At 41.7% G+C, this 27,336-nt stretch overlaps 1 protein-coding gene across 1 annotated transcript in view; it reads left to right on the top strand.

Moving 5' to 3' along the window:
* Nucleotides 1–263: 263 nt before the first annotated feature.
* The window catches only part of LOC106577489 (TBC1 domain family member 14), an 86,886-nt gene continuing 59,813 nt past the window's right edge, over nucleotides 264–27,336 (top strand). The window contains exons 1-2 of the mRNA XM_014155520.3: nucleotides 264–830; nucleotides 7,071–7,863. Coding sequence (XP_014010995.1) covers nucleotides 788–830; nucleotides 7,071–7,863 — 836 coding nt within the window. The 5' untranslated portion in view covers nucleotides 264–787. The remainder of the gene's footprint in view (nucleotides 831–7,070; nucleotides 7,864–27,336) is intronic.

The following is a 27,336-nucleotide window of genomic DNA, read 5'->3' on the forward strand; positions in this document are numbered from 1 at the left end:
AAAACCCCACATTGCATTACGTCCATTACAGAATATCGGCTAAGTGTCACATTATAAATGCATAGAACACCATCTGTTTTCATTGTCATCTGGCGTCCTAGTATAACATCTAACAAGGACTCAATTTACCATAAGGTTCCTGGACAAGTTGACCACATTGAAACTTGTCCTGTTAGTGATGGAGACTGAGACGATTATTCACGCCTTGGCGGCTGACAGGTGAATTCATCGACGCTGTCGTTTTCTTGGCTCGATTACATTGCGCTCAATTCGGTAAGTTTATTTTAAAATGGCTGCGGAAGCACCGAGACAGGTATGTTATTACGAAGACTGGATAAACTTACCTAGTGTCTTTTCATGGAATTTTAACCAATCCAGATGGTGTAGTTCTTTAATGCTCTGTTGTAACATTTGAGCAACACTATCGGCTTGAATAAAGGAAAAGGGAAGCGTGTAGAACTGACGTAGCGTATCATTTGAGACGTTGGCAATCGCGTGAGCGAGTCGTTTGCCAAGTTGACATGATTGGCATTTGTGGCACTTTTAAGCCACCAAAATGACACATTCATACGGCTCGTACTTTTACCCATCACTGCTGAAGGACACGTGTGTGTGTGTGTCAATGAGTCCTAAAAGCGTACTTAACAGACACTTTCCTCTGTAAACAAACACCAAGCTATGCTTAGAGCGGAGGTGAGGTGAAGTAAGTTGCAGCAACGTATCATCATGGACCGATCGAGGAGCCGACAGCAACCTGCCCCGTCGACAGTCCACCTGTAGCATCAACATGGCACATTCCACGGAGGGGACCAAAAACCGGATAGGAAGTGGTAGGTAGACTGTCGTTTTTGGCATTTGATTTGGGCTAGTAGTGAGCTGGAGCAACAGGTGGATGATATGCAAATCAGTAGCCTATTTATTCATAATGACATTATTGCTTATGGCACAATGCTGCACTGGCAATGAAAGTGCAGTTGCAAATTATAAGAAATTCATAGTGATTGCCACTCCTTGACACTCAATGGTGACGTATTTAACTTAATAAATTGTGTTTTCCTCTAGTGACAGTCTAACTCAACAGTAGCGGTGGGTGGGTAAAATCACTGAGGAAGCCAAGCCAGTAAAGAATCCATATTACAACCTATGTTATGATAATTGCGTTGTTGGCTCTATAACCCATTCGTTCATATGCCAGCGTGATATACAATAAGGCCGTGACAACAAAAAAAACAGTCACACAATGGCGGAATAAATTCAACTACACATATGTTTGTTTCATCACAACTGGAGACCAACATCTGTCCGGTGAACTCCACAAAGAAAATATTGCATGTAACAAACAGTTATATGACCTGCAACATGGTCAAGCAAGTTAGTGTTTTCAACAGTTTATTAACAACTATTGATTTAGAACCACAGAGTTATCACAAGTCAGCACAAAAGACAACAGGAGTACTGCACTGCCTCCACTATTTCAGCACCATTTCAACTTAACATTTTTAAACATAATCAAATCAACAAGGCTCACTTTGTTTTCAGTGTATTAAACTAACTTAAAGATACCGAAAACAATTTAGTCCAATCAATGTTGCTAAATATCATGTGGCTGGCTGTACATGGTACTGATTTCTGTGTGTATGTGCGCATGCATGCACAGAGGTGAATATTATTTATTTATTTTTTACATTTTTTGACTCGCCCTACTTGTTGAATGCTAATGCCATCCTCTTTCGTGTTGGCAAACTGTCTATGGCTCTGTCATACAGTACGTTTTTAGTTTTTGTTGTCATTGGCTAGCAAGCATTTTAGCTCGGTAGCCTAACTTCATCGCATGGGCAACAATGAACCAGCTAAGTTAGCTAGCTAGTTAACGTGAGCCTAAAAGGGCTAGGCTACGTATTTAACTTCAATCGTCTCAGGCCAGTGGCACAACATTCATTAATGGTTAGATCAGAATTGGTGTCATAACCATTGGCCTGTACAGAGAATTAAGTCAAAACCACAAGCCAACCCCATCTCCATTCATGGCATAGGAAAGGCCTGTTTTTAGCATGCTAACGACTGCAGGACATCAACACAAGCAGACCAGAAACAAAAATTACATTTTGCTTAAAATGTGATTTGATTGGTGTGAAGCCAAATCCAAACTACCCACCCTTGGGTTGCGTTTTGCTTAACCATAACAACCCACAGTTGTGGGACCCTGGGTCTCGACCCCACCCCGCCCTGTGCAACTGGATCCTGGACTTCCTGACGGGCCGCCCCCAGGTGGTGAGGGTAGGTAACAACATCTCCACCCTGCTGATCCTCAACACTGGGGCCCCACAAGGGTACGTTCTCAGCCCTCTCCTGTACTCCCTGTTCACCCACGACTGCGTGGCCATGCACGCCTCCAACTCAATCATCAAGTTTGCAGACGACACTACAGTGGTAGGCTTGATTACCAACAACAACAAGACGGCCTACAGGGAGCAGGTGAGGGCCCTCGGAGTGTGGTGTCAGGAAAATAACCTCACACTTAATGTCAACAAAACAAAGGAGATGATCGTGGACTTCAGGAAACAGCAGAGGGAGCACCCCCCTATCCACATCGAAGAGACAGTAGTGGAGAGGGTAGAAAGTTAAGTTCCTCGGCGTACACATCACGGACAAACTGAAATGGTCCAACCACACAGACAGCGTGGTGAAGAAGGCGCAGCAGCGCCTCTTCAACCTCAGGAGGCTGAAGAAATTCGTCACCAAAACACTCACAAACTTTTACAGATGCACAATCGAGAGCATCCTGTCGGGCTGTATCACCGCCTGGTATGGCAACTGCTCCGCCCACAACCGCAGGGCTCTCCAGAGGGTGGTGAGGTCTGTACAACGCATCACCGGGGGCAAACTACCTGCCCTCCAGGACACCTACACCACCCAATGTCACAGGAAGGCCAAAAAGATCATCAAGGACTACAACCACCACACCACTGCCTGTTCACCACGCTTTCATCCAGAAGGTGAGGTCAGTACAGGTGCATCAAAGCAGGGACCGAGAGACGAGAATCTGTTTTTCAATCTCAAGGCCATCAGACTGTTAAACAGCCATCACTAACATTGAGTGGCTGCTGCCAACATACTGACTCAACTCCAGCCACTTCAATAATGAAAAAATGTATCACTAGCCACTTTAAACAATGCCACTTCATAATGTTTACATACCCTACATTACTCATCTCATATGTATATACTGTACTCTATACCATCTACTGCATCTTGCCTATGCCGTTCGGCAATCGCTCATTCATATATTTTTATGTACATATTCTTATTCATTCCTTTACATTCCTTTCCTTTAAAAATTTGATTTGATTTGAGCTCAGTTAAATGCTGATTGGCAATTTCTTTATAATTGTTTTATCAAGGGAGGCCAAATGCTTGCTGACATCTATCAATCAAATGCTATGGCAGCAACATGTCATACTATTTCAGTCCAGACAGCATAAGATACATAGGCTACACATATTGAGACAGAGGGGTGCTGTTTCCCTCACTCTGATTATTTATCCTTTGAGATTCAGCCACTGGCGAATTTACTGAAAAATATAAAGACACAAAGAGACGAAAGATACATTATTTTATATATACAATACCAGTCAACAGTATGGACACACCTACTCATTCCAGGATTTTGTTTTTATTTGAACTATTTTCTACATTGTAGAATAATAGTGAAGACATCAGAACTATGAAATAACACATGGAATCATGTAGAAACCCCAAAAAGTAGACACACTTTGCCTTGAAGACAACTTTGCACACTCTTGGCATTCTCTCAACCAGCTTTGAGGAAGTCACCTGGAATGCATTTCGTTTAACACAGGTGTGCCTTGTTAAAAGTGAATTAGTGGAATTTATTTCCTTCTAAATGCTTTTGAGCCAATCAGTTGTGCTGTGGAAAGGTAGGAGTAGTATACAGAAGATGGCCCTATTTGGTAAAAGACCAAGTCCAAATTATGACAAGAACAGCTCAAATAAGCAAAAAGAAACAGTCCATCTTTACTTTAAGACATGAAGGTCAGTCACTACGGAACATTTCAAGAACTTTGAAAGTTTCAAGTGCAGTCGCAAAAACCATTAAGCGCTATGATGAATCTGGCTCTCATGAGGACCGTCACAGGAAAGGAAGACCCAGAGTTACCTCTGCTGCAGAGGATACGTTCATTAGAGTTACCAGCCTCAGAAATTTCAGCCCAAATAAATGCTTCCCAGAGTTCAAGTAACAGACACATCTCATCTACTGTTCAGAGGAGACTGCGTGAATCAGGCCTTCATAGTCGAATTGCTGTGTCTTTGTGAGACGCCGAGTAGGTGAACGGATGATCTCCGCATGTGTGGTTCCCACCGTGAAGCATGGAGGTGTGATGGTGTGGGGGTGCTTTGCTGGTGACACTGTCAATTATTTATTTAGAATTAAATAATACCACAGCTTTCTGCAGTGATACGCCATCCCTTCTGGTTTGGGCTTAGTGGGACTATCATTTGTTTTTCAACAGGACAATGACCCAACACACCTCCAGGTTGTGTAAGGGCTATTTGACTGAGAGGGAGAGTGATGGGTTGCTGCATCAGATGACCTGGCCTCCACAATCACCCGACCTCAACCCGTTTGGGATGAGTTGCACCGTAGAGTGAAGAAAAAGCAGCCAACAAGTGCTCAGCGAATGTGGGAACTCCTTCAGACTGTTGGAAAAGCTTTCCAGGTGAAGCTGGTTGAGAGAATGCCAAGTGTGTAAAGCTGTCATCAAGGCAAAGGGTGGCTACTTTGAAGAATCTCAAATGTAAAATATATTTTGATTTGTTAAACACTTTTGGACACTACATGATTCTGTATGTGTTATTTCATAGCTTTGATGTCTTCACTATTCTACAATGTAGAAAATGATACAAATAAAGAAAAAACCCTTGTAAACACCTACTCATTCAATCTTTTGACTGGTACTGTATATATTATCTTATTGGTCAAATACTTGGGGATATCCCCTGGCATCCATGAATACACACCACTGTAACGCAACATGAGTTTCTAGTCTCTATTCATTACATCTCCAGCAATAATGAGAACAATGCAATTTTGCACTAGGTATGTGTGTTGAGTGGTATGATGCAGGATTCACACTTGTCAAAGTGAACAGGCCTAGACTCATTCAGCTCCACTCAGTCTTCAGTCTGTGTCCAGCATTGTCATCTTCAGTTCAGTCGCATTGTCATCTTCAGTTCAGTCGCATTGTCATCTTCAGTTCAGTCGCATTGTCTCTATTATGCATATACGGAATCCCTTTTACATTGCTACGTTTTGTTTTTACACCATTTTGTTCTCTCTTTCTCTCTAGTAGAGGTGCTTAATATATCACAGAGAGGAAGTGTAGCTTGTCTTTTATCTTAAGCATTGTTGTTTGTGTATCTTAGTCATTGATCGTGTTCTTCTCCATGCAATGTGAAATGTGTCCATGCCTTCCTGCGACGCTAAACCAAACACAGGAAACAGACTAGGCTTGTACTACTTTTAGGAACTATGGCAATCATTCACATACCGACCAGGAGTAGAAATTGCCAAACGCGTGACATCTTAACTAAAATACATACTACTGTGAGGAAATGAAGACAAAATGCAGTGTCATTTCAGCTTCTTATCAAATACAGATTACGCTTGACATGTTGTTTTAATTCCTATAAAAATGATTTACCACTTGTCGACTCAGTGAATTCCAGGCTGGGAGACAAACCATTATCATGATAAATGATAACATCCGTTGCCATGACAACATTGATTAATTTTCTTTCTGCCAGGTGTGGGGTTTAGATATTAAAAGAAGCATGTGCTTCAGTAGCACAGTGACAACCTGTCTGTCTCTCTCTCGCTCTGGTTTCTTCCATCTCTCCCCACTCCTTGTTTCCATCCTGTCTTGGGGCCAAGTCCAACAGACTCACATGACAACCTCTTGATCAGGTTAAAGCTGACTGGGGCTTTAGGTCAGTTTAGTCAGTGGGAAACTGCTATTGTTAAGGAAATGTATTTAGTTCTCAATCATATGTACAGCCACCAGCCTATTGTTTTTGCCAGATAATCTTTATTTTATCATATTATGTTTTTCCCTTTTTCTTGTAGCACTTGGTGACAAGTATTGTGCCAGGGGCAGTATATCTATCACCCCCCCCACCCGGCGGCAGCATAGTGTCTCTTACAGTTCTGTTCAGGAGACGTTTAAACTTAAACTGAGATCTTTTATCACAGTTTCCTTCAGATCCACACAATGACACTGACGGTACTCTGCCGCTTTACACTGTACATTTTTAGTTTTACTGTGGTAGAAAATAGGTTTTTAGAAGCTTGTCAATCCAATACCATTTTTAAAGCACTTTCAAAGCAATTTCTCCCAATTAATGTTATTTCCCTCATCTTCTAATTCAGATTCCCCTGAATTATAAAATGGGGTGAGTGTCTGACACCTCTCTCCCAGGGGTCTTCTCTCCTGGACCTCAACAGTAAGACCCCTTGTAGCCTAGACTCCGATGTACGTTCTTTGCTTATTTGGTGCGGTCCAGGCAGAAACACAGTACAGGAGGTCCGTTCAGATTTCAGCCTGCGTTTTGGGTTTCAGTTTCAGCCTGGTTACTGGCCGGATCCTCTTTCACTTCCCTGTATGTTTCTGCTCCATTGTTACTGTTATTTGATGGCCTGGCCAATGGGGAGGTGGGTTCTGGGTCAGAGTGATTTGTAAGCAGAGAACCTAATCTCTGTCCTAGTCCTACTTTTCCTCAGTAGTTAGGTTCCGGAGCATGACTTTCTTGCTCTGCTGACCTGTCAAACCAAAGTTGGTCCAATGAATTAAAATGTATGCTAATGTTGTTCGAAAAACGTCACGCCGAAGGACAATATGAATGGAATTTAAATGTCTATATGTGAAAACATTTGTGCCTGGCCATTTAGAGGCCATCCAGACAACCATCACTCTACTATATGACATTATCACTAGTAGGAGACTCTCGTCCCTATAACAGCTCTGTTTCAATTAATTCCTTGTTCGTTCCAGGTGTGGCTGGAGGAACCATAATGAAGAATGTCATGGTCAGCATAGAACCCGTTTCCACAGCACAACCAAGCCTAGACCTCCACAACCACCATGAGCACAACAAGCCCCCTCTCACCCAGCACTCCCTGCCCAGTTATAAGGCCTCCGCCCTTCACTACGGCAGCCCCCAGCGGGGCCCTGACGACCAGGACTGCAACAGCCTGGCCTCCCAGGACTCTGGCATCCCCACCCTGGAGATCAACCACCCCGAGCACATCCACGCCCACCCACACCCAGGAGAGAGTGGCCTTACCCTGGGGTCGAACCACCACGACCAGGTACCCGCTACCCTCTCTCTGGACCAGTCTGGAGACAGCGCTGGCCTCCGCAAGTCCTCCACCTTCCCCCGCAGCGGCTATGACTTGGTGCGCCTCTTCAGCCCCGCCCCCAGGTCCAGCGCTGGTGTGGGAGTCATCGCGATGGGGATGAGTGGCGTGGGAGGCAGAGCCCTGAACCGCAGCGACGACATCTCGGTGTGCAGCGTGTCGAGTCTGAGCACGGAGCTCTCTGCCACGCTGTCGGCATCCAACGAGGACATCCTGGACTTCATGGTCACCTCCGACTCCAGCGCCATCGTCACCATGGAGACTGACGATGGCGGCAGCGCCCACTTCTCAGACGTGGCGCTGTCGTTGTCTCCAGGCGGTGATATCGGCGGGGGTCTGCGGAGTCCGTGGCAGAGACACATGGGTCCGGGGGCAGAGGATGAGGGCAAGCCCAAGAAGCTGGGGACGCTGGCTAGCTTCTTCAACAGGTAAGATTAAATCTGTCTACACAGTGAAGGTTATCACTATGTGATCTTGACAGTCTTTTTGGGTCAGTGTGTGTAAACCAATTTTCAACGCAAATCCCCCATTGACATAGTGCACCGTTTTTATAAGAAATTTGAGATTCACATGGCAGATGTACATAGGATTCAGTGCTTACAGTAAACACATGCCCCATATTTTCTGTACAGCTATACCACATTATTGCAAAACATTGCTCAAGCTTACTGTGCAAACTTCAAAAAGCCCACTCACACCTCTCCACACATGCAGAGTTGGGTACCGTCAACTTGCCTGCCCTGTGTACAGTATAGTCTAGGCCAGGGGTGTCTCACATTTTAGCTCCCTGCGCTAGCCTATATCCCCAGTAACCTTATTGGTACCCTTGCACAATCTCGGTAATCAAACAGTCACCAGTTATGTTTGAGTGCGTGTAGTTGCTCGTGTGTGCGGTCCATCTGTCCACAAACACTCACCAGGGCATGTATGAACAAAGTGTGCAGACCTGCCAACATGCACGCATTTTGTGTACCAACTACGCAATTCTCTGTCCATGTACGAGATTCGAGTTAAAAGTACGCAGAAATAAATAGGGCCTGATTTTTTTTATTTTTTTTATTTTTTTAATTTTAACAATATTTTTTACAATATTTAAATAAATAAAGTAAATCTAACATCCCGACTCTCGAGCTGCAGGAACACACAGACGTACGGAGTTTGTGTTAACAGACATGGAGATTAATACATCATTATTCGATTTAGCTACCCGGTGTCTGCCCTTCCTCCCGTTTGTTGTGATGCTGAGTTTCCCGACTGTCAGCTGTACTAAGCACATGGGAGTCGAAAATGGATTTGTCCAAGTGTTGTGGAAAGGTAAACACCAATTGTTTCAAGCTAACGTTAACGAACATAAGATGGACATTCAGTGGGCTCTAAAGTGCCAGCAGTTCACTCACATTTGCTATTGAAAGAAATGAAATGCAAATACGAAAAATAACTGGTTGCATTTGTTCAAGTGTGATATACATTTAATTCTGCGTCCCATTAGTTGTATTTTCCACGTAACATTACGAGGATCATGCAACTTGATAGACTGTAACAGTAATTATGATCCACGTTACACAAAGCATTAGAAATACATAATCAAAAATAAACATCTTGGCATTAAATGGAGTCTGGAGTTTAGAAAACTGTGCGATGAAGAATGAATAAAGTGTCCGGTATTAGCTATAGAGGCAATGCTTCTAAAATGTCTTTGCACTAGATTTGAGATTTTTATCAATATCGAAAATCTGAAATGTATATGCTGCAAAGAAATACAATAGGCACCTTTTACATAGACTGAAACACCGGACTCTTCTAGCGAACAGCGTTCAGATTCCCTTTGCGGTAGCCTACTTAAGCTCTATTTGTTTTTGTTTTAGTGTTGATTAGGAACCGTGTCAAACCAATACTTGTGAGCTGGCCCTCGTGATTGGCCCTGTTTGTTAGGTGACAAGCGTTCCTTTACTATAGAGACTAAACTTGGGGGCATGTGCTAAGAAAAAACGTTATAGATAATTGTCTCCATTCTACACTGTACATGAAATGGAATAAACATACAAGCTGCGCTAATTCCACAAAACATATATTTATTTTATATGTTCTGTACTTATCACTATGAATATTTTATGTTTTGTAAATACCTTTTTAGAGGACTGAACTGAACCAGGTGTGACTCATGTTTGTCTAAGCGCATGTGCTCATGAAAAAAAGTAATGCAATAAGAAAATTAGCAGGTAATTTTGCAAATCATTGTTATTTGCAGTCAGTTAGTAAAGCTATGTCAGATGATGAGTGAGGAGACTGCGGGAAACACAAAGAGCAGCAGTAACCCCGAACCCCAAAAACAGCATAGTACACGCACCTCAGAAGTTCCATTCCTAAATGGAACGCTGTCAATAAAGTATTCCAACCTTTTTATAGACCTTGATTTGATACAATTCTGTAATTGTGAACAGACTCACAAACAGCGTGCGCACAAGCGTGCGTGCTATGCACGAGTTGAATCTCCAATTTGCCACGTGCGTCTGGTACTCTAAGAAGTTGGAGAGGGTTGGCAGGTCTGAGTGTGTATGTTTTGGCTTTGTGTATTTTGAGAGCTTAGAGGGGAAATTATAGTTTCCTCTAGTAAAACCATCAAACCCACACACCTTCTCACACCTAATCCTGTGATACCATCTTTTGACACAGAGACACACAAAAAGTGCATATACACACCAGGGTTTCTGTGATTTTAATTGGACATTTTAATTGGACAAATTTACTGGTCATCCATATGCATTGGGTGCGTAACCCATTAGGGTGTCCGCCCACGCTGCCAGCGCCATCAATTAACAAGGATTATTGGCCAAATGAGCCACATTTACAGGTCTTTAACAGCCTATAACAAATTTGAAAGACACTATTCCTGTTTCGATTAGGGTTGAATATTTTCCTCGTACCTTACAAATGTTCCATCCCGAGATTAAATCCCTTCTCCCGGGTAATACATTATTTCTCGGCAAAACCGGAAGTGTCATTCAAAGCATTATAAAGCATAGAAATAGGCCTATGTCTGGATGCTAAATGAGCGTGATGAGCCCCAAATGATTGTGTCGTTATCCAGTACATATACACTACAAAAGTATGTGGACACCTGCTCGTCAAACATCTCATTCCAAAATAATGGGCATTAATATGGAGTAGGTCCCGTTTGTGCTGACTGGTTTGGGTTTTTACTTTACCTTCTAGACCGGTATTTAAATGTTCGGTTTGTTAAATGTAATACGCCATGTGTAACCTCCATTTTTATAGTTTACTTCGCTACTCCTCTCTCTCTCTCTCTCTCACTCTCACTCACTCTCTCACACATATTTATATATATATATAATACAGACCTAGCCCCACCCCCTGTCAATCACTCAAGGAGCACATTTGTTGTTCCTCGACCAAGAGACACTTGCGTGCAGTCTGCATGGTCAATGTAGCGCATGCAACAATGTTGTTTTCACTTGGCTTCTTAGCATAAATCCTCTAGTGGTCTATAATTACACTATTAGTTTGTTCCTTACATCTGCAAACAGCTAGTTTGTATTTTCTTTGCAAGTTTGGCCTAAATCTTGCTAGCCTTTAATGCTAATCACTAGTTAGCTAATGAATGTACTGAGTCAGAGCAAAAGTTATTAGCTATATAGCGTGATAATACCCGTGGTGGCGTATACCTAAATCAGCATGTTTGTGCAACAGTATCTTCTAAATCGAAGAGGAATGCGCTAGGCAAAAATGTTAGCTACGTGAAGTAGCTAAGAGAACATTACATGTAGCCAAAGATTATTTTTTATTTTATTTTATTTCACCTTTATTTAACCAGGTAGGCAAGTTGAGAACAAGTTCTCATTTACAATTGCGACCTGGCCAAGATAAAGCAAAGCAGTTCGACAACATGCAAAAACACAGAGTTACACATGGAGTAAAACAACATACAATCAATGATGCAGTAGAAGAAAAAAATAAATAAAATAAGACTATATACAATGTGAGCAAATGATGTGAGATAAGGGAGGTAAAGGCAAAAAAATGCCATGGTGGCAAAGTAAATAAAGTATAGCAAGAAAAACACTGGAATGGTAGATTTGTAGTTTGAAGAAAGTTCAGAGATAAAATATAAATAATATGGTGCAAAGGAGCTAAATAAATAAAATAAATAAATACAGTAGGGGAAGAGGTAGTAGTTTGGGCTAAATTATAGATGGGCTATGTACAGGTGCAGTGATCTGTGAGCTGCTCTGACAGCTGGTGCTTAAAGCTAGTGAGGGAGATAAGTGTTTCCAGTTTCAGAGATTTTTGTAGTTCGTTCCAGTCATTGGCAGCAGAGAACTGGAAGGAGAGACGACCAAAGGAGGAGTTGGCTTTAGGGGTGACCAGAGAGATATACCTGCTGGAGCGCGTGCTACAGGTGGGTGCTGCTATGGTGACCAGTGAGCGGAGATAAGGGGGGACTTTACCTAGCAGGGTCTTGTAGATGACCTGGAGCCAATGTGTTTGGCGACGATTATTATAGGGGTCCCCTAGGAAACACTGGTTCCTACCCTGTCACAATAACTCCTACCTGGCATTTTCATTTGTTGTCATGTCAAACAACACTGTATTCAAAGTGGCCACTATTATATTCTAACTATAGAATTTGAATAATCATTATATTTCCATAATTCCAACAGTTCACCCAAGTGTTTTACTCTAAATCGCAAGTCAAATCACAATTGTAACATTTAAAAATAAGGCCTAGATTGTTTGCCCAACCCAAAATTATTTAACAGTATAAAACAATCAGAATGGAGAAAGACCCATTTAAAATTACTTAATGTTTGTGTTGCCACCCTAGGGTCACGCACTACTCATACACACCTGGCGCCGACAGAGATCCATCAAATGTATTTATAAAGCCCTTTTTACATCAGCCTATGTCAAAGTGCTATACAGAAACCCAGCCTAAAACCCCAAACAGCAAGCAATGCAGATGTAGAAGCACGGTGGCTAGGAAAAACTCCCAAGAAAGGCAGGAACCTAGAGAGAAACCAGGCTCTGAGGGGTGGCGGCCTCTACTGGTTGTGCCGGGTGGAGATTATAACAGTACATGGCCAAGATGTTCAAACGTTCACAGATGACCAGCAGTGTCAAATAATAATAATAATCACAGTGGTTGTAGAGGGTGCAACAGGTCAGCACCTCAGGAGTAAATGCCAGTTGGCTTTTCATAGCCGATCATTCAGAGTTAGAGACAGCAGGTGTGGTAGAGTGTCGAAAACAGCAGGTACAGGACAAGGTAGCACGTCTGGTGAACATGTCAGGGTTCCATAGCCGCAGGCAGAACAGTTGAAACTGGAGCAGCAGTACGACCAGGTGGACTGGGAACAGCCATTAGGCCAGGTAGTCCTGAGGCATGGTCCTAGGGCTCAGGTCCTCCGAGAGGGGCCAAACAGGCGGGATATAATCCCACCCACTTTGCCAAAGCACAGCCCCAACACCACTAGAGGGATATCTTCAACCACCAACTTACTACCCTGAGACAAGGTTGAGTATAGCCCACGAAGATCTCCCCCACGGCATGAACCTGAGGGGGGGCGCCAACCCGGACAGGAAGATCACGTCAGTGACTCAACCCACTCAATTGACGCACCCCTTCTAGTGACTCAGCCCCCGTAATAGGGTTAGAGGCAGAGAATTGCAGTGGAGAGAGGGGAACTGGCCAGGCAGAGACAGCAAGGGCGGTTTGTCGCTCCAGTGCCTTTCTGTTCACCTTCACATCCCTGGACCAGACTACACTCAATCATAGGACCTACTGAAGAGATGAGTCTTCAATAAAAACGTAAAGATCGAGACTGAGTCTGCGTCTCTCACATGGATAGGCAGACCATTCCTTAAAAATGGATCTCTATAGGAGAAAGCCCTGCCACGAGCTGTTGGCTAAGAAATTCTAGGGACAATAAGGAGGCCTGCGTCTTGTGACCGTAGTGTACGTGTAGGTATGTACTGCAGGACCAAATCGGAAAGATGGGTAGGCGTAAGACCATGTAATGCTTTGTAGGTTAGCAGTAAAACCTTGAAATCAGTCCTAGCCTTAGCAGGAAGCCAGTGTAGAGAGGCTAGCACTGGAGTAATATGATCAAATTTTTTTGGTTCTGGCCAAGATTCTAACAGCCGTATTTAGCACCAACTGAAATGTATTTAGTGCTTTATCCGGGTAGCCAGAAAGTAGAGCATTGCGGTAGTCTAATCTAGAAGTGACAAAAGCATGGATACATTTTTCTGCATTTTTGTACAAAAAGTTCCTGATTTTTGCTATGTTACGTAGATGAAAAAAAGCTGTCCTTGAAACAGTCTTGATATGTTTGTCAAAAGAGAGATCAGGGTCCAGAGTAACAGCGAGGTCCTGTACAACCATCAAGATGAATTGTCAGATCCAACAGATCTTTGTTTCTTGGGACCAAGAACTAGCATCTCTGTTTTGTCCGAGTTTAAAAGTAAAATATTTGCCGCCATCCACTTCCTTATGTCTTCCAGGGAGGGCAATTTTGGGGCTACACCATGTTTCATCGAAATGTACAGCTGTGTATCGTTCGCGTAGTAGTGAGAATTAACATTATATACTGCTCAAAAAAATAAAGGGAACACTTAACCTCTATGGGCTAGGTGGGACGCTAGCGTGCCACCCGTGGTGCACTCCATCAACAGCAGGTGCATTTCATGAGCGGCAAATTTGAATCCAAATAAATGTCAAAATTCAAATTTTTCAAACATACAACTATTTTACACCCTTTGAAAGATAAACATCTCCTTAATCTAACCACGTTTTACGATTTCAAAAAGGTTTTACGGCGAAAGCATAAATTTAGAGTATGTTAGGACAGTACATTTACAAGAGTTGTGTGTAATGTTTTGTCAAGTCAAAGACAGGGTCACCAAAACCATAAAACCAGCTAAAATGATGCACGAACCTTTTACAATCTCCATCAGATGACACTCCTAGGACATTATGTTAGACAATGCATGCATTTTTAGTTCTATCAAGTTCATATTTATATCCAAAAACAGCGTTTTACTATGGCATTGATGTTGAGGAAATCGTTTCCCTCCAATAACCGGCAGTCAAGTCAGCGTCACAAATTAAATAATTAAAATTAGAAAACATTGGTAAAATATTATATTGTCATTTAAAGAATTATAGATTTACATCTCTTGAACGCAATCAACTTGCCAGATTTAAAAATAACCTTACTGGGAAATCACACTTTGCAATAATCTGAGCACTGCGCCCAGAAAAATACGCGTTGCGATACAGACTAGACGTCATGTTGGGGAGATCTAAAATCGAAAATACTATGTAAATAATCCATTACCTTTGATTCTCTTCATCAGATGTCACTTCCAGGTATCACAGGTCCATAACGAATGTAGTTTTGTTCAAAAAAGCTCATCATTTATGTCCAAAAATCTCCGTCTTGTTAGCACATGATCTAAGCCAGCCGGACTTCACTTCATGAACGAGGGGAAAAAATATATTTACGTTCGTTCAAACATGTCAAACGTTGTATAGCATAAATCATTAGGGCCTTTTTTAACCAGAACATGAATAATATTCAAGGTGGACGAATGCATTCTCTTTTATAACGTATTGGAACGAGGGTACCCAACATGAACTCGCGTGCCAGAGTCTAATCGGCCATCACCGTTCCATGGCTCTTGTTCGGTCAGATCTCACAGTAAAAGACTCAAAACACTTTGTAAAGGCTGGTGACATCTAGTGGAAGCAATAGGAAGTGCCAAAACATGAATCAACCCCTGTGTGTTTCAATGGCATAGGCTTAAAGGTAATTCAACACATCAGGTATCCACTTCCTGTCAGAAAATGTCTCAGGGTTTTGCCTGCCAAATGAGTTCTGTTATACTCAGACACCATTCAAACAGTTTTAGAAACTTTAGGGTGTTTTCTATCCATATATAATAAGTATATGCATATTCTAGTTACTGGGTAAGATTAGTAACCAGATTAAATCGGGTACGTTTTTTTTTATCCAGCCGTGAAAATACTGCCCCCTAGCCCCAACAGGTTAAAGGGGGAGATCAAGCTGATCCTAACTGTTATAGGCCTATTTCTATTTTGTTGGAAAAACTTGTCAACAATCAACTGACTGGCTTACTTGAGGTAAATAGTATTCTCTTTGGTACCCAATCTGGTTTCAGCTCAGGTTATGGATGTGTCACTGCAGTCTTAAAAGGTCCTCAATGATGTCACCATTGCCCTTGATTCTAAGCAATGTTGTGCTGCTATTTCTATTGACTTGATATGGTAGACCATTCCATTCTTGTGGGCAGGCTAAGGGCTATTGCTGTCTCTGAGGGGTCTTTGGCCTGGTTTGCTAACTACCTCTCTCAAAGAGTGCAGTGTATAAAGTCAGAACATCTGCTTTCTCAGTCACTGCCTGTCACCAAGGGAGTACCCCAAGGCTCGATCCTAGGTCCCGCTCTCTTATCAACAATGTTGCTCAAGCAGTAGGAAGCTCTCTCATCCATTTATATGCAGATGATTGTCTTATACTCAGCTGACCTCTCCCTGGATTTTGTTAAGTGCTCTTCAACAAAGCTTTCTTAGTGTTCAAGCTTTCTCTACCCTTAACCTTATTCTGAACACCTCCGAAACGAAACAAAAAAAACAAATCCCCCACCGGTGTGATTACTATCTCCTGAGGGTTAGATTCAGATGACCATCCTACCCATGCTAGACTACGGAGACGTCATTTATAGATTTGTAGGAAAGGGTCCTCTCGAGTGGCTAGATGTTCTTTACCATTCGGCCATCAGATTTCCCACCAATACTCCTTATAGGACACATCACTGCACTCTATACCCGTCGCAAGACCCACTGGTTGATGCTTATTTATAAAACCCTCTTAGGCCTCACTTCCCCCTATCTGAGATATTTACTGCAGCCCTCATCCTCCACATATTACACCTGTTCTGCCAGTCACATTGTGTTGAAGGTCCCCAAAGCACACACATCCTTGGGTCGCTCCTCTTTTCAGTTCGCTGCAGCTAGCAACTGGAACGAGCTGCAACAAACACTCAAACTGGACTGTTTTATCTCCATCTCTTCATTCAAAGATTAATCATGGACACACTTACTGAACGTTGTGGCTGTTTCACATGATGTATTGTTGTCTCTACCTTCTTGCCCTTTGTGCTGTTGTCTGTGCCCGTTTAATATATGTACCATGTTTTGTGCTGCTGCCATGTTGTGCTGCTGCCAAATTTTTGAATCCCAGCCCACGCAGGGTACCTTTTGGTAGGCCGTCATTGAATATAAGAATTTGTTCTTAACTGACTTAGTTAAAATAAATAAACTGCCCCCCCGTCCAAACTGAGCAATTGGGGGAGAAGGGCCTTGGTCGGGGAGGTGACCAAGAAACCGATGTTCAAATCTCTGGAGAGACCTGAAAATAGCTTTGCAACAATGCTTTCCATCCAACCTGACAGAGCTTGATAGGATCTGCAGATAAGAATGGGAGAAACTCCCCAAATACAGGTCAACAAAGTATAGAGTAAAGGTTCTGAATTCTTATGTAATATCATTGTGATATTTTAGTTTTTGCTTTGTCATAATGGGGTGTTGTGTGTGTAGATTGAGGGAGACAAACTATTTATTTTCGAATAAGGCTGTAACATAATGTGGAAAAAGTGAAGGGGTCTGAATACTTTCCTAATGCACTGTGTAGGGCTATATGTCAATCAAGAACAGATTATGTATTTTGGATTCAATTTGAATCGAGTTGGAGAGGGAGTTGGAGAGAGGGAGAGAGAGCTCGTCCACTGATTTTAAAGTAATGATTTTTGACTGATAGGCTTTTTTTTGTATAAATAAATCTTTACAATAAAAAAAATAAATAAGGTGACCCCGAAAGCTAGATGGAGATGGGTGAATTACACGCGCATTCTGTCTCTTATGTTACGGTAGCGTAGACTAGGCCTACCTGTCAAAAAAAGGTTTTTTCCCGTGATGAGTTTTACATGCGTTGTCAACTGCGCTCCATACTTTGATGGGCTTTGTCTTCACACCCTGAATGTTGATGATTCATCATGCAGAGGCTGTAGGGAAGCCAGATGTAGATATGGCATATCACACGTAGACACGGCATATCACACGTAGACACATGGGCTTAGCCATCCACTGTGTGATATTGCAATTTAAGAAAAAGAATAGAGGCCTAGCCCCAGAGAGAGATCGAGAAATGCCGGCCGCATGCTACAACACCGACATGCATTTCTTTATTCTTTTCAGATAGGTACTGTGTTCTATATAACGACATGGGCGTACATTTTCGATCAGAATGCTTATAAATATAAGCATTATATTTTTTGATTTATAGGCCTCAAACATTCTTCCTCACCTCAAGTGAGTCTTTTGGAGCGCGCCGGTGTGCACTGCCTTCATATCATAGGCCTGCAGTATAATAGGCTAAAAACCACACCAAACATTTCTATACTTTATAAGGGTAATATCAAAGATGAGTCTTCCTCTTACATCTAGACGTTCCGCTAGCGGAACACCTGCTCCAATATCCAATGATGGGCGTGGCGCGAATTACAAATTCCTCAAAAATACAAAAACTTCAATTTTTCAAACATATGACTATTTTACAGCATTTTAAAGACAAGACTCTCCTTTATCTAACCACACTGTCCGATTTCAAAAAGGCTTTACAGCGAAAGCAAAACATTAGATTATGTCAGCAGAGTACCCAGCCAGAAATAATCAGACACCCATTTTTCAAGCTAGCATATAATGTCACAAAAAACAAAACCACAGCTAAATGCAGCACTAACCTTTGATGATCTTCATCAGATGACACGCCTAAGACATTATGTTATACAATACATGCATGTTTTGTTCAATCAAGTTCATATTTATATCAAAAACCAGCTTTTTACATTAGCATGTGACGTTCAGAACTAGCATACCCCCCAAACCTCCGGTGAATTTACTAAATTACTCACGATAAACGTTCACAAAAAACAGAATTATTTTAAGAATTATAGATACAGAAGTCCTCTATGCACTCGCTATGTCCGATTTTAAAATAGCTTTTTGGTGAAAGCACATTTTGCAATATTCTGAGTAGATAGCCCAGCCATCACGGCTAGCTATTTTGACACCCACCAAGTTTAGCCCTGACCAAACTCCGATTTACTATTAGAAAAGTTTGATTACCTTTGGTGTTCTTCGTCAGAATGCACTCCCAGGACTGCTACTTCAATAACAAATGTTGGTTTGGTTCAAAATAATCCATAGTTATATCCAAATAGCGGCGTTTTGTTTGTGCGTTCAAGACACTATCCGAAGTGTAAATAAGGGTCACGAGCACGACGCATTTCGTGACAAAAAATGTCTAAATATTCCATTACCGTACTTCGAAGCATGTCAACCGCTGTTTAAAATCAATTTTTATGCAATTTTTCTCGTAAAAAAGCGATAATATTCCGACCGGGAAAGCGTGTTTACGTACAAAAGAGAAAATAAAATCATGGGATCCCCTCGTGCACGAGCCTGAGTCTCATAGTACTGTGACCGGCCACTATCCAAATGCGCTACTGTTTTTCAACCAGGGCCTGCAAAGCCACGATTCAGCTTTTTGCCGCCTTCTGAGAGCCCATGGGAGCCGTAGGAAGTGTCACGTAACAGCAGAGATCCCCTGTATTGGATAGAGATAATCAAGAAGGCCAAGAAATGGTCAGACAGGGTACTTCCTGTACAGAATCTTCTCAGGTTTTGGCCTGCCAAATGAGTTCTGTTATACTCAGACACCATTCAAACAGTTTTAGAAACTTTGGAGTGTTTTCTATCTAAAGCTAATAATTATATGCATATTCTAATTTCTGGGCAGGAGTAATATTCAGATTAAATCGGGTACGTTTTTTTATCCGGCCGTGAAAATACTGCCCCCTAGCCATAACAGGTTAACAAATGCGCATTTGCGAAAAAAGCACAATCGTTGCACGAATGTACCTCACCGTAAACATCAATGCCTTTCTTAAAATCAATACACAAGTATATTTTATTAAACCTGCACATTTAGTTAAAAGAAATCCAGGTTAGCAGGCAATATTAAACTGGGGAAATTGTGTCACTTCTCTTGTGTTTATTAAACGCAGAGTCAGGGTATACGCAACAGTTTGGGCCGCCTGGCTCGTTGCGAACTAATTTGCCTGAATTTTACGTAATTATGACATAACATTGAAGGTTGTGCAATGTAACAGGAATATTTAGACTTATGGATGCCACCCATTAGATAAAATACGCAACGGTTCGTATTTCACTGAAAGAATAAACGTTTTGTTTTCGAAATGATAGTTTCCGGATTTGACCATATTAATGACCTAAGGCTTGTATTTCCGTGTGTTATTATGTTATAATTAAGTATATGATTTGATATTTGATTGAGCAGTCTGACTGAGCGGTGGTAGGCAGCAGCAGGATCGTAAGCATTCATTCAAACAGCACTTTCGTGCATTTGCCAGCAGCTCTTCGCTGTGTTTCAAGCATTGAGCTGTTTATGACTTGAAGCCTATCAATTTCCGAGCTAGTTAGCGGGGTGCGCGCTGATAGTGTTTCAATCGGTGACGTCACTCGCTCTGAGACCTTGAAGTAGTTGTTCTTCTTGCTCTGCAAGAGCCGTGGCTTTTATGGAGCAAAGGGTTACGAGGCTTCGAGGGTAGCTGTTGTCGACGTGTTCCTGGTTCGAGCTCAGGTAGGGGCGAGGAGAGGGACGGAAGCTATACTGTTACACTGGCAATACTAAAGTGCCTATAAGAACATCCAATAGTCAAAGGTATATGAAATACAAATGTTATAGAGAGAGAGAGTCCTATAATAACTACAACCTAAAACCTCTTACCTGGGAATATTGAAGACTCATGTTAAGAGGAACCACCAGCTTTCATATGTTCTCATGTTCTGAGCAAGGAACTTAAACGTTAGCTTTTTTACATGGCACATATTGCATTTGTACTTTCTTCTCCAACACTTTGTTTTTACATTATTTAAACCAAATTGAACATTTTTGATTATTTATTTGAAGCTAAATTGATTTTATTGTTAATCTAAAAGTGTTTATTCAGTATTGTTGTAATTGTCATTATTACAAATAAATAAATAAATAGAAACATTTTAATCGCCCGATTAATCTGCTTTTTTTTGGGCCCTACAATAATCGGCACCGGCGTTGAAAAATTATAATCGGTTGACCTCTAATTTTTACCTTGTCAGCTCGGGATTCGATCCAGCAACCTTTCGGTTTACAGTCCCCCACACTTCTCTGATTCAGAGGGGTTGGGTTAAATGCGTAAGACACTTCAGTTGAATGCATTCAGTTGTACAACTGACTAGGTATCTCCGTTTAAATACGTTTTACTACATACTTTGAGGCATGTTTTACCTTGCTTCAAAGTAGCCCAGGCAAAATCCGACCACATCCATGGAGACAATTTATTTTATGAAGACTTACAGATCCCATTAAAACCATTATGTCTCTCTTGTTCTATTGATTTTCAACTTTCTTTCATTGGCCTGTAGCCAAATGCACATTTTCATTCATTTAGCCTGCTGCCTTGTGCTCATTGTTGTGCTAATAATGTTAAAAAATAGTTTATCAACATTTTAAGCTAAATGGTCTGATCTGTTGCATCAGATTCATTGCTTTTTTAAAACGTTTTTTTTAATGTAGCCTAGACCTACTGGTTGTATGAATTTGGGATCTATTGTCCCACAACTGTCTGTTTGGGCTATTTCTTTGTCGACAAGCTGACCAATAGAATAGGTCAACTTTTCTACTAAAGGGGATAGTAGATTGACATAGGCTCATAGATGGAGTGCCCATAAGCCTAGGGGAAACTAAGCATTCCTCAGGTAAATTTAATTAAATTGCCCAAATTATATAGTCTAACTAGTCTACTCCTGTCTATACAGAAATACATTAAATCTTTCAAAATAGGCTATTAAAGAATGATTTGGCCACAGAGGATCATTAGCTTCCCCTAGCCTTAAAAAACGTAATATGAATAATCACATTGCCCACAGTCATAAGGAAAGGCTGAGCAATTTGGGCAGTGTGTGTGGCAAATATCAAGTAGATGATTTTTGAGTTGTGACTGGCAGTGAAAAGTAGAGACCCAGTCAAAGCAATATTTCTAAATTCAATCGTGGCGAAACAGTTTGGAAAGCAAATGGCTATTGCTGTAAATAGAAGTCAATGAAAAGAGTAATCTGTCTTTCAGTTATATAAATGCTTAAATTGAGTGAACAACAGTAGGCCTATAGCGTATCTTATTGGCACCAGCAGAGAGCATCAGCCGTTTCCCACAGCATCAGCCGTATCCCACAGCATCAGCCGTATCCCACAGTCTGAAAGACAGATTAGAGTCAATGTGCGGGGGCACCGGTTAGTTGAGCACTGCATATATTCATACTCTCATTGTTGGTTCAGTGCCACTTGAATTTGTTTTTGGAAAATAATTTCCTCCAGTTTAGATGGACGTCATATTCTATTTGTGTCTCCCCTTCTCTCGTTGGCCTATTCTATGGACAACGTCGTTTTTATTGATATCAAAGTTTATTTGTCACATGCACCTTACAGTGAAATGCTTACTTACAGGCTCTAACCAATAGTGCAAAAAAGGTATTAGGTGAACAATGGGTAAGTAAAGAAATAAAAAACAACCGTAAAAATACAGTGAAAAACAGTAGCGAGGCTATAAAAGTAGCTAGGCGACATACTGGTTAGTCAGGCTGATTGAGGTAGTATGTAAATGTAGATATGGTTAAAGTGACTATGCGTATATGATGAACAGAGAGTAGCAGTAGCGTAAAGAGGGGTTGGCGGGTGGTGGGTGGCGGGTGGCGGGACACAATGCAGATATCCCGGTTAGCCAATGTGCGGGAGCACTGGTTGGTCGGGCCAATTGAGGTAGTATGTACATATGTACATGAATGTATAGTTGGTTAAAGTTGCGACAGTTCGTTTCTGGTATCAGAACAAAATAGTCAGCACATAGTAACTTCTGATTTATTTGTACTTTAATTAATGCAAACACGTGTGTGGTAAATGGGTGGTTCGTATATATACGGTCTCGCTGTTTTACCTCGCAGGGCAAACAGAGAAGAGAACGACACATCCTATTGTTCTCGCTTTTATACTCTGACAGAGATAGTTCCCGCTCAATGCTGCCCTGTCAGAGGGAGGAGGAGCGTGGTTTAAACTTGCTTGGGGTGTGAACACACTCCAATAAGAAATTTCAGGGAAATTTAAGAGTCCCCCTTTTGACACCCCCTAGGGTGTCACTTAACACAATTTGTATATCTCCATTTTAATGATTAGATGATTGGTAAAAACCCTCACATCCTTCCGTCTACACCTCACTTGTACTAGGTTGACTATCAGTCACCCAGGAACTTCAAACCCTCACATCAGGAAAGACAAATAGTATACAGGATAAATTCATAACATATTATTCAACACGTATAAAAAGAAAACCTTCTTGCGACAGTGTCTGCACCTAACATGTGTGGGACAGACTCTTTGTCCCAGAACTTAAAACCTTCTCATCCACCTGCCACTACATTCAATACATATGAATTTATTGTGTATACGCCTTATTCAACCACTTCCTCAACAGCAAAACAAAGATCGTCCTCTGACAGATCCATCTCTTGCCCAGAGCTGGATTTAGTGTTCTCCGGGGTCAATTCCATCAAAGGCATCATTCCGGTTGCTCTGACTTTCTTATGCAAGGGATTATACAGGCAGTACAACATATCAATAATAGGAACATAAGTACTAGGGTCAGAATTCCAGTAACCACCATAGATGTGTACTTGCCAAAAAAGAAATTCATCCAATTCCCCTCGCCTACCCCTGCTACACCCTTCATCTCAGCAGATACAGTGCCTTGCGAAAGTATTCGGCCCCCTTGAACTTTTCGACCTTTTGCCACATTTCAGGCTTCAAACATAAAGATATAAAACTGTAATTTTTTGTGACGAATCAACAACAAGTGGGACACAATCATGAAGTGGAACGAAATTTATTGGATATTTCTAACTTTTTTAACAAATAAAAAAACTGAAATTGTCCGTGCAAAATTATTCAGCCCCTTTACTTTCAGTGCAGCAAACTCTCTCCAGAAGTTCAGTGAGGATCTCTGAATGATCCAATGTTGACCTAAATGACTAATGATGATAAATAGAATCCACCTGTGTGTAATCAAGTCTCCGTATAAATGCACCTGCTCTGTGATAGTCGCAGAGGTCCGTTTAAAGCGCAGAGAGCATCATGAAGAACAAGGAACACACCAGGCAGGTCTGAGATACTGTTGTGGAGAAGTTTAAAGCCAGATTTGGATACAAAAAGTTTTCCCAAGCTTTAAACATCCCAAGGAGCACTGTGCAAGCGATAATATTGAAATGGAAGGAGTATCAGACCACTGCAAATCTACGAAGACCCGGCCGTCCCTCTAAGCTTTCAGCTCATACAAGGAGAAGACTGATCAGAGATGCAGCCAAGAGGCCCATGATCACTCTGGATGAACTGCAGAGATCTACAGCTGAGGTGGGAGACTCTGTCCATAGGACAACAATCAGTCGTATACTGCACAAATCTGGCCTTTATGGAAGAGTGGCAAGAAGAAAGCCATTTCTTAAAGATATCCATAAAAAGTGTCGTTTAAAGTTTGCCACTAGCCACCTGGGAGACACACCAAACATGTGGAAGAAGGTGCTCTGGTCAGATGAAACCAAAATCGAACTTTTTGGCAACAATGCAAAACGTTATGTTTGGTGTAAAAGCAACACAGCTCATCACCCTGAACACACTATCCCCACTGTCAAACATGGTGGTGGCAGCATCATGGTTTGGGCCTGCTTTTCTTCAGCAGGGGCAGGGAAGATGGTTAAAATTGATGGGAAGATGGATGGAGCCAAATACAGGACCATTCTGGAAGAAACCCTGATGGAGTCTGCAAAAGACCTGAGACTGGGACAGAGATTTGTCTTCCAACAAGACAATGATCCAAAACATAAAGCAAAATCTACAATGGAATGGTTCACAAATAAACATATCCAGGTGTTAGAATGGCCAAGTCAAAGTCCAGACCTGAATCCAATCGAGAATCTGTGGAAAGAACTGAAAACTGCTGCCCACAAACGCTCTCCATCCAACCTCGAGCTGTTTGGCAAGGAGGAATGGGCAAAAATTTCAGTCTCTCGATGTGCAAAACTGATAGAGACATACCCCAAGCGACTTACAGCTGCAATCGCAGCAAAAGGTGGCGCTACAAAGTATTAACTTACGGGGGCTGAATAATTTTGCACGGACAATATTTCAGTTTTTTTATTTGTTAAAAAAGTTTGAAATATCCAATAAATTTCGTTCCACTTCATGATTGTGTCCCACTTGTTGTTGATTCTTCACAAAAAAATACAGTTTTATATCTTTATGTTTGAAGCCTGAAATGTGGCAAAAGGTCAAAGTTCAAGGGGGCCGAATACTTTCGCAAGGCACTGTGGCTTGTCAAGTCTCAATAGGGCTTAAAATCATATCATTTCCATTACAATCCACCCGTTTTGCTAGATATTTCACATACATTATAACACCTCTATTTTTATTGGATTTAGAAATTTCCCACAAATTCAAACTAATTCATGAATCACAATAGTTGGTCTCATCTAACATGTGCTCCTCATATTTGAATGAATCCTCCACCTGGCTCGGCGGTAGGTACTTGTCGTCCCATTGGTCTGAACTTTGACTCGGTCCGTAGCTCACCATCTGCTCCGTTATCCATCTCTCTAGAGTTCTGGTGATTAAACCTCATACAGATGAAAGCAGGCCATAATACAGTTCCTACAACACTTTTTCATTTCCCAAACATGAGCTGTGTTATCAGAAATGTACATACAGTAATGAACCTAATCATTCTACCTACACCGCCCTCTTTGCCCGTAACCTATCGAGAGTCAGTCTATTTTACCAGGTCATGAGGGAGGTGGCGGATAATTGGTCAGAGAACCTCTTTACGGCATCCCCGGTTTCATTCATGAATCTCTGTTGATTATAAAAGATGTCATTAATTCAATCCATATTTTTATTTATTGTCAACTACCAAAATAATGTAGTGTTAAAGCCTTCACATATTTGATTCATAACTTTGTATTCATCTGGAACCTCCCTGAGGATGCCAATAGCATCCATCTATTCAAAGCTTTTTCCATCCTGGTCAAAACTCTTCCTGTGCCTTCTTTAGCCTCCTATAACTGGTCTCTGATAACTAATTCAAACTGGTCGGACCAATAGCCCCAGGGCGCAAGTTCCTAACCACCCTTTGTGGTCATTTCTGTCGTACTTTGCTGGTACTAGCCCACCCTTCATCAGTTATAGGTGCTATGGGGTTAAACATTTTCTCCTGTGCTTTCAAACCTAAGTCAGTCACATTAACGATTACCTTTCCAGCCATTAAAATCATCTTAGTTCTCGGTGCCATTCTTGTATCTATCACACTGGTGCTCATCAGGAGTTAAGGTGAACCTAGTTGGTTTGGCTAAGTACTTCAATCTGGCCAACCCCAATTCCTGTACAGTTGTCTGCTTCCCCAGGAAATTGTTTAATGTTTACCTAAAATTCTACATCTTGATCTTCTTTGATTCCTTATTCTGTATGTCACTCATCAGTGTATTATATAGTTTATCTTCTACTTCTTCTCAATGACAACGGTATCCTATGATTAGTACCAGTAGGTGGAGGATCTGAATGTATCAGAAAGATTAGACTATGATGCAGCTCAGTTTCTACTCTTCCCAAAAACCGTCAACCCTCTCCTGCCCTTAGTCTCTCTGCTTGGTACCACCCCATACTCACACCTCTAGGAGCACACACAGTGATGAACGGTCGGGATAGGAAATCTTCGTTAAGGAGGTAACCCCATGACCATGTTGGTACTCGGTTCTTCTCCTAACTCTGTGTGATCATCAGTGCTCATATGTGTACATACCTTCTTGCAGTGGATAACGTGGACCCAAGTGACTCTCTCAGCTTTTCTAATGGCAAAGGCAATGGTTTAACAGCACCTGGTATGGGCCTTCCCAACGGGGCTGCTTCCAGTCTTTTCTCCTCAGGGACTGGATCCACACCCAGTCTCCTGGTTGAATTGAGTGAATCACCTTCTCCTGTAATTCACCTGTTGGACACACAGGTTTGGTTAACAAACAGTCTTCTCATGTGCTCTGCTAGTATTTCTTCAACTTCTATGTCTACCTGTTCTGGTCTCTCTAACTCTGGCATTCTATAGGCTCTACCTGATTAGCTAAAATGTCATCCATCATTTAAAGAGATAGATCCCAGTAAATCAACACTAGGGATAATATCTTGTCCTAATATTCTAGCTACCATAATCATGTCCACCAAGTAAGTTGGGAACGCTTCTACCCATTTGCTATACTTATCTGTTATTGTTAAACACCCCTTCTTCCCCTCAATTCGGAATAGTTCAATAAGTCAATTTCCAAATGTTCGAATGAAAATTCTACAAAAATGTTTTTGTTCAAGTAATTATTCTAACCTGTTCTATCGCCTGCTCTACCATACTCCCCCTTTTTATACATGGCTCAAGCCATGTATCAATTTTACTACATATCTAAACAATGTCTTTGGTAAGATCAGTAAATTATCCTTATTTCAGCCTTTCTCTTGTAGGATTGCCCCCTTTCATTTTCCACATGTCCAATTCTGGTGATTCTCTGATCCACCTCTACTTAGACGACACCATTCTGTATACTTCTGGCCCTTTGGACACTGTGTTAACTACCCTCCAGACGAGCTTCAATGCCATACAACTCTCCT

The sequence above is a fragment of the Salmo salar genome, chromosome 18 (genome assembly GCF_965601325.2).
Source record: "Salmo salar chromosome 18, fSalSal1, whole genome shotgun sequence".
NCBI classification, from domain to species: domain Eukaryota; kingdom Metazoa; phylum Chordata; class Actinopteri; order Salmoniformes; family Salmonidae; genus Salmo; species Salmo salar.